This window comes from Crotalus tigris, unplaced genomic scaffold (assembly GCF_016545835.1).
Source record: "Crotalus tigris isolate CLP2741 ecotype Arizona unplaced genomic scaffold, ASM1654583v1 scf7180000017575.500234, whole genome shotgun sequence".
Lineage (NCBI taxonomy): Eukaryota > Metazoa > Chordata > Lepidosauria > Squamata > Viperidae > Crotalus > Crotalus tigris.
Genome location: NW_024096486.1, coordinates 272876 through 283135, shown reverse-complemented (window position 1 = coordinate 283135; position 10260 = coordinate 272876). Strand labels below are relative to the sequence as shown.

At 41.5% G+C, this 10260-nt stretch overlaps 1 protein-coding gene across 3 annotated transcripts; it reads right to left on the bottom strand.

Moving 5' to 3' along the window:
* Positions 1-1798: 1798 nt before the first annotated feature.
* On the bottom strand, positions 1799-10086 carry FAM217B (family with sequence similarity 217 member B). 3 transcript variants are annotated; one of them, XM_039357070.1, is made up of 4 exons: positions 9614-10086; positions 5661-5769; positions 5477-5559; positions 1799-4735 (listed from the first exon to the last, which is right to left on the bottom strand). In XM_039357070.1, the coding sequence occupies exons 1-4, from the start codon at positions 9706-9708 to the stop codon at positions 3541-3543; spliced, it is 1482 nt and encodes a 493-aa protein (XP_039213004.1). In that variant the 5' UTR covers positions 9709-10086; the 3' UTR covers positions 1799-3540. The 3 variants fall into 3 exon arrangements, with proteins under 3 accessions (XP_039213004.1, XP_039213012.1, XP_039213021.1); XM_039357078.1 differs by having other exon boundaries at positions 1799-4705; XM_039357087.1 differs by lacking the exon at positions 9614-10086 and adding an exon at positions 8929-9553.
* Between the last annotated feature and the right edge of the window lie 174 nt (positions 10087-10260).

Sequence of the window (10260 nt, the reverse complement as noted above, 5' to 3'; positions counted from 1 at the left end):
AAGTAGCAAAAATGGTGCATTGGAAGATCTGCAAAAAATATCATTTGCCTGTAAGCGAAAACTGGTGGGATCATAAAATAGAGAAAGTCATAGAAAATGATAAAATTAAACTGCTCTGGGACTTCAGAATTCAAACAGACAAGCACCTGCAACATAATACCCCAGACTTAACAACTGTCAATAAGAAAGACAAAAAAGTCTGGATAGTGGACGTGGCAGTGCCTGGAGACAGCAGAATAGACGAGAAAGAACTGGAGAAGATAACAAAATACAAAGACCTACAAATAGAAATAGAAAGACTGTGGCAAAAGCAAGCAAGGGTAGTACCAATAGTCATAGGCTCCTTGGGTGCAATCCCAAAACAACTGGAGCACCACTTGAACACCATTGGCATTGACAAATTCGCTATTAGTCAATTGCAAAAGGCGGCCTTACTAGGAACTGCCTCCATCCTGCGACGATATTTGTAATACCATCAAACATCCACATCTGCCTATCCCAGGTCCTGGGTAAGGACTCGATAGGTAGACAAAATGCCAAATCTAGTCTGAACATCTGGCTGACTGTGTGATGATCAATAATAATAATAATAATAAATGATGATGATGATGATGATAATGCAACTAAGTATAAGTTGTGAGCTACCCAGAGTCACACTGTTTGAGTTCAGTGGTCCTATAAATCCACTGAATGAATGAATCAATGAATCAATCGATCGATCAATCAAAACAAATAAGTAAATAAGTAAGCAAGCAATAAATAAATAATACATAAATAAATGTCAACATTTTTGTTGTTACCCATCCAATCAGTTCTGAGGATGCAATTTTTTCTTCCTTAATTTCAAAGAAATTTTTGTACCATTTCTTCGTGGGAGAAGAACGAAGCCTGTTGAATGGATGCTGTGAATGAAAGGATTCAATTATTATGACATGTCTTTCTGCAATCCAAATTACTGAGCAGAAGATCTTTAGAGCGTGTTCTGAAGCATGCTGAAAATTATTTGAGATCAGCAGTGGATGATAAGCAACTACAACTCTTAGACAGAAGGTCTGCAGGTCATGTAGAATAGTTTCAGAATAGTCCTCAGCATCTCTAGGTTAAAATGGAGAGGATTCTGCCTGCAATGCTGCAGAGATACTACCAGTCAGTGTCCATGGTACTGAATTAGACAGAACAACTAAGATTCATTTCTACAGCAATATACAATATCCTTTTCAGCATGGGCTCTAAATCAGTGGCCTCCCAACTTCTCTAGTTTTGCTGACTGGTGAGGGAGAGAGAGGATGGTTCCAGGTGACTGACGAGCAAGCTGCTCATACAAATGGAGCTGGATACAATAATAATAACAGAGTTGGAAGGGACATTGGAGGTCTTCTAGTCCAACCCGCTGCTCAGGCAGGAAACCCTATATCATTTCACTCCAATGGTTGTCCAGCTCTTCTTAAAAACTTCCAATGTTGGAGCAGCATCTGGAGGCAGGTTGTTCTACTGATTAATTGTTCTGTCAGAAAATTTCTGCTTGGTTCTAGGTTGCTTTTCTCTTTGATTAGTTTCCATCTGTTGCTTCTTGCCTTGCCTTCAGGTGCTTTGGAGAATAGGTTGACCCCCCTCTTCTTTGTGGCAACCCCTGAGATATTGGAACACTGCTATCATGTCACCCCAGTCCTTCTTTTCATTAAACTAGACATACCCAATTCCAGCAACCTTTATACGTTTTAGCTTCCAGTCCCCTAATCATCCTTGTTGCTCTTCTCTGTGCACTTTTTGAATGGTTGTAAGTTGAGAACTACTTGTACATCATTCAAATCCATATTTTTATTTGTTTTCACAATCAAATACCATGATTTCTCAGTTTACATTGCTAAGGTTGCATAAAGAGAGTGGGGGATAAAACCACAGTAGAAATTATAAAGTCAATTTAATTACATATACAGCTCTATTAACCTTGTATATAAATCATAACTTTCAAAAATCTGGAGAATCACGTCAACTGAATGATTCAGTGAAGGATGATACGATGTCTTGATTACTTGTGCATAATTCTATTCTGCTTACCAAGTACAAAATAGTGTAATCCAGGAGATAAATGCTTTGGGTGCTCTACCTAGCTGCATAAAACTTAAGAAGGGGGCAGTTTTTATTTGCATATCCTGGCATCCAATCAGGGCAAATACATTTTCTGTGAAATTTCCCACTGCTATAAAATAGTAATTTCTGAGTTGGGTTACTGTGTCTTCAAAACTACAAATTTCTTACAAAACATTAAATCTTTTGGAAGATCCAAAGATCTTCAAATTGAGCCTTACCAATATAGCTATCTACAAAAAATGGGGTGATGTATTTCACTTTAAAAGGAGAATATTTGTAGCTTAGGGCTGAAATGACTGATGATGTTACATCATTGCCATTGAGGAGAATTTTGGGAATTGAAGTCCATATCTAAGTATTGCCAGATTGAAAAACTCTGATTTAGAGAGATCGTCTAGGGCAGGAGTAGGCAACCTTGGCTCTTTTATGACTCGTGGACTTCAACTCCCTGAATTCCTGAGCCAGCCATGCTGAGGGGAAAGGGAGAGTTTCCAAGCTGAGCCATGCTGGCTCAGGAATTCTGGGAGTTGAAGTCCATGAGACATAAAAGAGCCAAGGTTTGCCTACCTCTGGTCTAGGGTCTTCCAAAAACCTATATAAGCCTTTCAAAGCACCATCAACTCATTACAACCTACAATCTCTCCTTGCAGTTCTATCAAATGCCAAAATATATATTCATCTGCAGGCCAGCCCGAAATTAAAAGTTGCAAAATAGTCTATAATACCAGCAATAATACCAGCCAGCAATTTCTCCCAATGCACAGGCCTTGTAAACTACTTTGGGATTCCCTGGTGCAGACTGAAAAGCAGTCTATAAATGCCCTCCTAAACAAAAAGAGATCAAACGTATAACTTCAAAGAGGACACTCTGAGCACAGGGAGAGAAATGTTTTTATATGTTGAAATCATGGGAATTAGGAGGAAGTTATACTTGTTTGTTTATGTACATTTTTACCTCTCAATATATAGTTGGACCCATAAGGTCATACAAGTAGTACATCATAGAAGAATGATCTTTAAAGGTGATAATTCCTTATAAAAAAACAACTGCAAAAATTTACCACAGGGGGAAAAAAAATAGATGGCTGTACATCACAACTTTTAAAAAAGAGAGGCCACGAGTATATAGGCTTTGAGCATGTTTTGATGTTACATGCTTATGGAAGGAATCCCGGGAAGACCAAAGATCTCATACTGTGTTGCCCTGTAATTGCAAACATTAGAAACACCAGGATGCCTACATGTCCAATCATATAGATGAGTCAGAGATGAACCAGAATTCTTGTCTTCAGGATCAATCGCAAGATAGCATGGGAAGTCAAGGGCATGCTGGTCTCTCCCTATGAAAGTCTATCTTGAAGTTCAAGAACCACCATTCTAGATTTTTGCTGCACAAAGAAAAGGGCTGCCAGACCTTGCTGCACCAAGGCAACAAACCTCGTCCCAGCATTATTTAAATTTGCACCGTATTTGTTTCAAGTTGTTTGTTTTTAGCTTGGTATCTGCTGAGGTCTTTTGGGGAGGAGTATAATTATTTGTCTTTCCATTCTTGGGATTTGGGCATATATGGGCTGGTAACCCCTTAAGGGGAACAGTGGATCCATGGAATGAAGAAGATGGCTTGGGAGGTCTCACGTTGCCAGCTCCATGGATCATGGAGCATTCCTGGATCTCAAAAGAATGCCTACTGGCCAAATGCTGTTTGAGGGCAGGGTATTTTTTGGTCCCACTCTTTGCTTCAGCTGGTCTCCTCTGATAGGCTGATGAGCCATGGGTGGGTCCAGTGGTCTTCAACTGACTCTCAGGGGATGTCACCTGGTTGGTTCTTTCCCCATGAAAGTCTTTTTTGAGACCTCCTGCAATGGGTACTCTTGGAAAGTTTCCATGGAGAGTCAACTGTTTATTTGCCAAAGGGCTGTGCAACAATTTGCTTTTGCCAGAACTTTTCAAAGACCGGAGGATGCTAGGAGCAGTCTGAGCCCGAGCTTTGGTTACCTTTCCTTTCTCAGCTTGTACAGTTTGCATTTGCAGCCATTCCAGCTCCAAAAGACGATCCACGTACTTCTCCAGAAACCCAGTCGGTTCCGGTCGGGGTTCCGATTTGCACTCGGTGTTGATGAATGCAGCCAACCCTTTCAAGTCCCAGGAGTTAAAAGGTGGTGGGAGAAAGTCTGTGTAATGATAGTCTGGTTGCTTCCGTTGTGTCTCAAAGTCGTGTTCGAAACAAACAGGGTCGATCTCCTCTGCTCGAAGGTTGAGCTCTGGCGGTGTGCAAGGCGAAGGAGGGATAGGAATTCTTTCTGAATCGGAAAGGTCACTGGCATCGTCTTCCTCAGAGTCTTCTTCTTTCATCATTTGCAAAGATCCAAAGTCCAGAAACATTGCCTCAATTGTAGCATCTTGACAGGAAAGACTGCTGGGGCCTGCTTCCTCCATCTGCTCTCCAGAGTTTCTTTCCAAATTGCCTTTTTGTCTGCAATAAAGCCCCTGAACCATCGCATCTTCTGTCCCGCTGGAAGGACTCCATGAGACGTCTTTAAATGCAGGAAGAATTTTGTTATCCCCGGCCTCATGATTTTTTCTATCCAGATGTTCTCTTTTCGGCCTTAGTACTCTATGTGAGGAAGTACAAGTGTTTGTTAGGCTAAAAAGGGAAAGAAATAACACTCATGTCAGCTGAAACAATATATCTGACTCAACTCTAAGTCACTCGGGAGCCTAACATTACAAAACAGAAAAAGAGAAAACACAAAACACACCAACAATGACAGCAGAAAACATGAGGGGTCCTTGGTGCTCTCTGAGCTTGGTTGTTTTCTTCGAGATGTTATCCGAGCTAGGCAACATCAGTGGATAATCAGCGATGTCACCTAGTTTGGGTAATGAAATGTCTGCAAGAAAACAATCAAGCTCAAAGAGCACCAAGGACCACTCATTTCAACCCTAATATCTTTACAACATTTCATATCACAGTCCCCAATATTTAACACAAAGCTCCTTTTTCTTTTTAAAATTTGCTACCTATTAAGTTTTGCTTTTCAAGTTAAAGGTAGAGACACATTGCAATCATTTCAATCTTATTTGTAATTCATTCAGCAATCTTGGTCCATTTTTCAGCCTAACCTACCTGCATAGGGCTGCTGAAAATATTAAGTAAGAGAATCATCTATAGGTAGTCCTCACTTAAATGGAACTGGCATTTCCATTGTTAAGAAAAGCGGTTGTTAGGCAAAACATCCTGGGACTAAGCAGGGGGTTGGACTAGATCTCTGATGTCCCTTTCAACTCTGTTACAGTGAGAGGGGAAATTATTTGATGCCTGTGAAAAACAAATCTACTTCTTATTCCAAAAGTGCAACCATATTAAAAAAAAAAAGAACTTCACCTGTTTGGGTAATGCCCTTCATAAACTTGCTTTGTCTCTTTGTACTGAGCTGTTATCTGTCTGTCTGCAGCCTCTACAGGAGCCTAGAAGAAATGAACGAATATTTAATTATAATTGCAGTGGTAGGGAAGACATGAACATTTAAGCATAATTTGCATTCAATAAAAACGTAAGTGGGTCTCACCTTTCCTGCAATAGCAGATGTGTTTTTCCCTGGCCTCTTGGAAGAAGGTTTTAGAAATGTTGATTTCTTTAGTTCTTTCGTGCTTGGATGGTTCTTTCCTCCACTGGAACTAGTTGATTAAAAAGAGGAGTTTTTCAAAGATCTTTATTTTAACAGGACAAGTTTACATGTTTATTGTTTGTGTGCCTTAAAAACTTTAATATTTTTCTGGTGATTATTCTCATAAAAAGCTTATTAAGCAAGATATATATGTAGCATTTTCATTGGAGCAGATCTATTTCTCTTCTTTACTGTAAACTGTGCATTCATATAAATTAAATGTGTGGGCATTGATAGGACACTGGCCATTAGACATTTGCAAAAACTTGTATTTTCTAATCCATAATTAGATCAAAGTCTCTCGCCCTCCTGCTTCAAACAAATGCATATCTGACATTAAAAAAGAGATTAAAGGAAAGATGGTTATTATTGTCAGTCTCTGAACAATCTTCTATGCAATCTGTTGTACAGACAGTCCTTGACTTAGGGCCTCAACTGAGCCCCAAATTTCTGTTGCTAAGCGAGACATTTGTTAAGTGAACTTTGCCCCATTTTACGACCTTCCTTGCCACAGTTGTTAAATGAATCACTGCAATTGTTAAGTTAGTAACACGGCTGTTAAGTGAATCTGGCTTCCCCATTAATTTTGCTTGTCAGAAGGTAACAAAATGTGATCACAGGACCCCGAGATATGGCAACCGTCATAAATATGAGCCCGTTGCCAAGTGTCCAAATTTTTAACCTGTGATATGGGGATGTCACTTTTTTTTACTGCCATTGTAACTTCAAATGGTCATTAAATGAACTGTTGTAAGTTGAGGACTACCTGTACTATTATATTTTAAAAGTATAAACCTGTAACTGGGACATTTTGTTTCAATGACAAATATCAGCTCTTGGAATGAACCCAGCCTTTGATTGAATAATTTTTTAGGACTCAATAACTCAGGAATTTCTCTACAAGGCAGGGGTCTTCAAACTTGGCCCTTTTATGACTTGTGGACTTCAACTCCCAGAATTCCTCAGCCAGGCACGCTGGCTGAGGAATTCTGGGAGTTGAAGTCCACAAGTCATAAAAGGGCCAAGTTTGAAGATCCCTGCTACAAGGCATAGGAGGCCCTTGTTACTTGAGAGGCAGCCTGACTGTCATAACAATTTGATCCTACAAGATCCTCCTGATTCCTTGGATTAAATAAAGTCATCTATCAGGATCCCAATAGAAAAAAAAACACCCATTAAATATGCTGGATTCACTGAATGACCATGTGATTCGCTTAACCATTATAAAACAGTTGTTAAAATCAAGCATGGTCAAATGGTGACTTGCTTAACAACTGCCACAACTTATAACCAAAATTCTGGGCTTAATTGTGGTCGTAAGTTAAGGGCCACCTGTACAGTATTTATTTTTGTATTTTATTGATTTTATTGTAATTATTTTGTTTCATTCTTGTGAGCCACCCAGAGTCACTGATAATCAAGTGAATACAAGTTTGAGTTATCATCATCATCTAACTCAGTGTTTCTCAACCTTGACAATTTTAAGGCATGTGGACTTCAACTCCCAGAATTCCACAGCCAGCATTGCTCGCTGTGGAATTCTGGGAGTTGAAGTCCACATGCCTTAAAATTGTCAAGGTTGAGAAACACTATTAACTGTTCTTAGACCTTTTCTGCATGGCATGAGAAAAGCACATCTTCCTTCCCCTGTCCTTACCACTTTCTATAGAGCAGAGGTGACAAACTACCAGCCCACAGGCTGGATGCGTCATGCCAAAACCGCGCCCACCCCATTGCCGGCAATGGAAAAAAGGTTGTGATACGTCATGACACATCACATGACGTTGCGAGTTTGATAGCCCTGCTATAGAGGGACAATCGAGAGCATCCTGTCATATAGCATTACACTCTGGTTTGGAAGCATCACGGCAGTACAGAGAGTGGTGAGGATGGCAGAAAAGATTATTGGCAGTTCTTTCCCTTCTATCCAGGACATAGCACAGAAGCAATGCTTGTGTGGGGTCTGTAGGATTGTCTGGGACACTACACTACACAGTCTGTTTTCTTTGTTACCTTCTGGGAGGAGGCTTCATGGTATCCGAAGCACAACATCCAGATTCAGTCACAGTTTTGTCCATACAGTGTTAACCTTGTGAACTCTAAAGCTTCCTCCTTCCTTTATGTATTCAAGATGGACAGTGATTAATATTTATATGTTATTTATATGTAAGGCTGTAGGTGTACATATATGTTGTATATAGCATGTCTATATGTGTGTTATGTGTGTATACACTTTTGAGAGCAAGTAACAGAATTTCATTTTTAATGTGTGCTAGTGTGCCCACAGGGAAAAATGGCAATAAAGGTAATAATAATAATAATAGTAGTAGTAGTAGTAGTAGTAGTAGGTAAGTTGGAAAGGACCTTGGAGGTCATCTAGTCCAACCCCCTGCTCAGGCAGGAAACCCTACACCATTTTGGACAAATGGCTCTCCAGTCTCTTCTTAAAAACTTCCAGTGTTGGAGCATTCACGGCTTCTGGAGGCAGGCTGTTCCACTGATTAATTGTTCTAGCTGTCAGGAAGTTTCTCCTTAGTTCTAGGTTGCTTCTCTCCTTGATTAGTTTCCACCCATTTCTTCTTGTCCTGCCCTCAGGCACTTTGGAGAATAGCTTGATTCCTTCTTCTTTATGGCAGCCCCTGAGATATTGGAAGACTGCTATCATGTCCCCCCTCGTCCTTCTCTTCATTAAACTAGACATACCCAATTCTAGCAACCGTTCCTTATATGTTTTAGCCTCCAGTCCCCTAATCATCTTAAGATAAGGTTATCTTATCTTAATTCTCTTTCTGGTCTGGTTTCTGCTAAAAAACTATTGCAAGTAGGAGTCATTCATCCAAATGCTTCCCCATAAAATGCCAAGAGAAAAGCATGAAGGAAAATTTAAGGAGCTTTTTAGGTACTAATTTTGCAGCAGATGCCACCTTGGCTTGTTTAGAAAGCTGAGTGGGGTCAGGATTGATTAGTGCTTGGATGGGAGACCATTGGGAAATACCAGAAATATAGACTATGTTGGGAAGAGTGAAGAAAATTCACTTCCATATTAAGCAAAAAAATAAAATAAATTCTCAAGTATATATTTTAAATCAAGCCTGACCAGATGATTAATACTTTTTAGTTTAACATATTCTTGTATGGGTTTGCAAGGGTAAAAAGATGATTCGCTCACCTTTCTGAGAGTTTAATTTCCAGAATTCCAAGCTCAAATTCCTCAAATTCCAGCATATCCAATGGGGAACCTCAAATTCCAGGAATTTTAATCCAGCAACAAGGAGAAAGCCAGATTCAGAAAGGCAGGTTTCCATGCTGGCTGGGGAATTCTGGACATGGAAGTCCACAAATCTTAAACTTGCCAAGGTTGAAGAAGATTGCTAAATATTAGCTACTGGGATTACCTTGGAGGCATGAGAATATTGATGCCTTTGCTAGTGTCTCAGAAAACGTTCTTCTGTTTTTGCAACCTTCAACTTTGCAAAAACCCTTTTAGACCTTAAATCTCATCTGGCAATTTATTCCATAACTTAACACAGGATACCTATGGCTTGTTTCTCTCACGTTCTTCTGAACATGGAGCGGCTATTCCCCTCTGAATACTAACAACATTTCTGCAGAATATACACTTTATCTCAAAATACCCAGCACCGGAAAAAAAAAAGCGGCATCAATCCCTTAGCAAAAAATTCCCTATACTCAGCGATTAAAAATAGCCTGGAATGCAAGCACCAAAAGAAAACCCTAGAAAGGGATGCTAAGAGGAAATTGTACTGACAACTCAGGATTTCGCCCTTGAACTTCGGGGGGAAAAAAAACAAGCCATCCACCTGCATGCATCTTCCAAAACGAGGGATCCTTACGTTACCATTCCGCTCCCTTCATGGGTTTCATGAACCAGGTTTTGCAGGCTCCCTCTGCGCAGGGAGACGGGATAACCTCCGATGCTCGGTCCCATTATGGGGGGGAGGGGAAATGCGCCTTAGTTTTCCTCCGGGTCGTTCCAAACGAGCCAGCCGAAATCAGCGGGCAGAAGCCCCTCGCCGCATTTTAAGAGCCGCGGCAACCCTGGCCCGGCTCTCCTCGCGGCTTTATTCCTCCGCACCGGGAGCTGCGTTTTGCATCGCCGCCGTCGGCTGGCATCCGAAGCAGAAGCCGGTTCCCCGCGGCTTCAACCAGCACTGGCTCCAGGGATCGCCGCCCGCGTCATCCACCGCTACCTGCCGGCCCTCCGGAAGCCGCCGTGTCACGCGCCGGGCCAGTCGAGAAGCCCCGGGACGCGCGCGCACGCGAGCGGGCGACCTCCCCCGACCGTCCCCCGGGGAAGCTTAGCCTTGTCGCTCGCAAAGCATTGTGGGCGGCGGGGAGGCTCGCTGAGCTCCCAGCTGGTTTGGGGGATCGCGCGCGGTCTCTGCTGCTTAAGCCTTCATTCGGCTAACCATAGTTTACTGAAGGAGCTGAGCGTTGTCGAGGCTGACGCGTGGCCAGGCAGCCTAAAGACAAAGCTCCA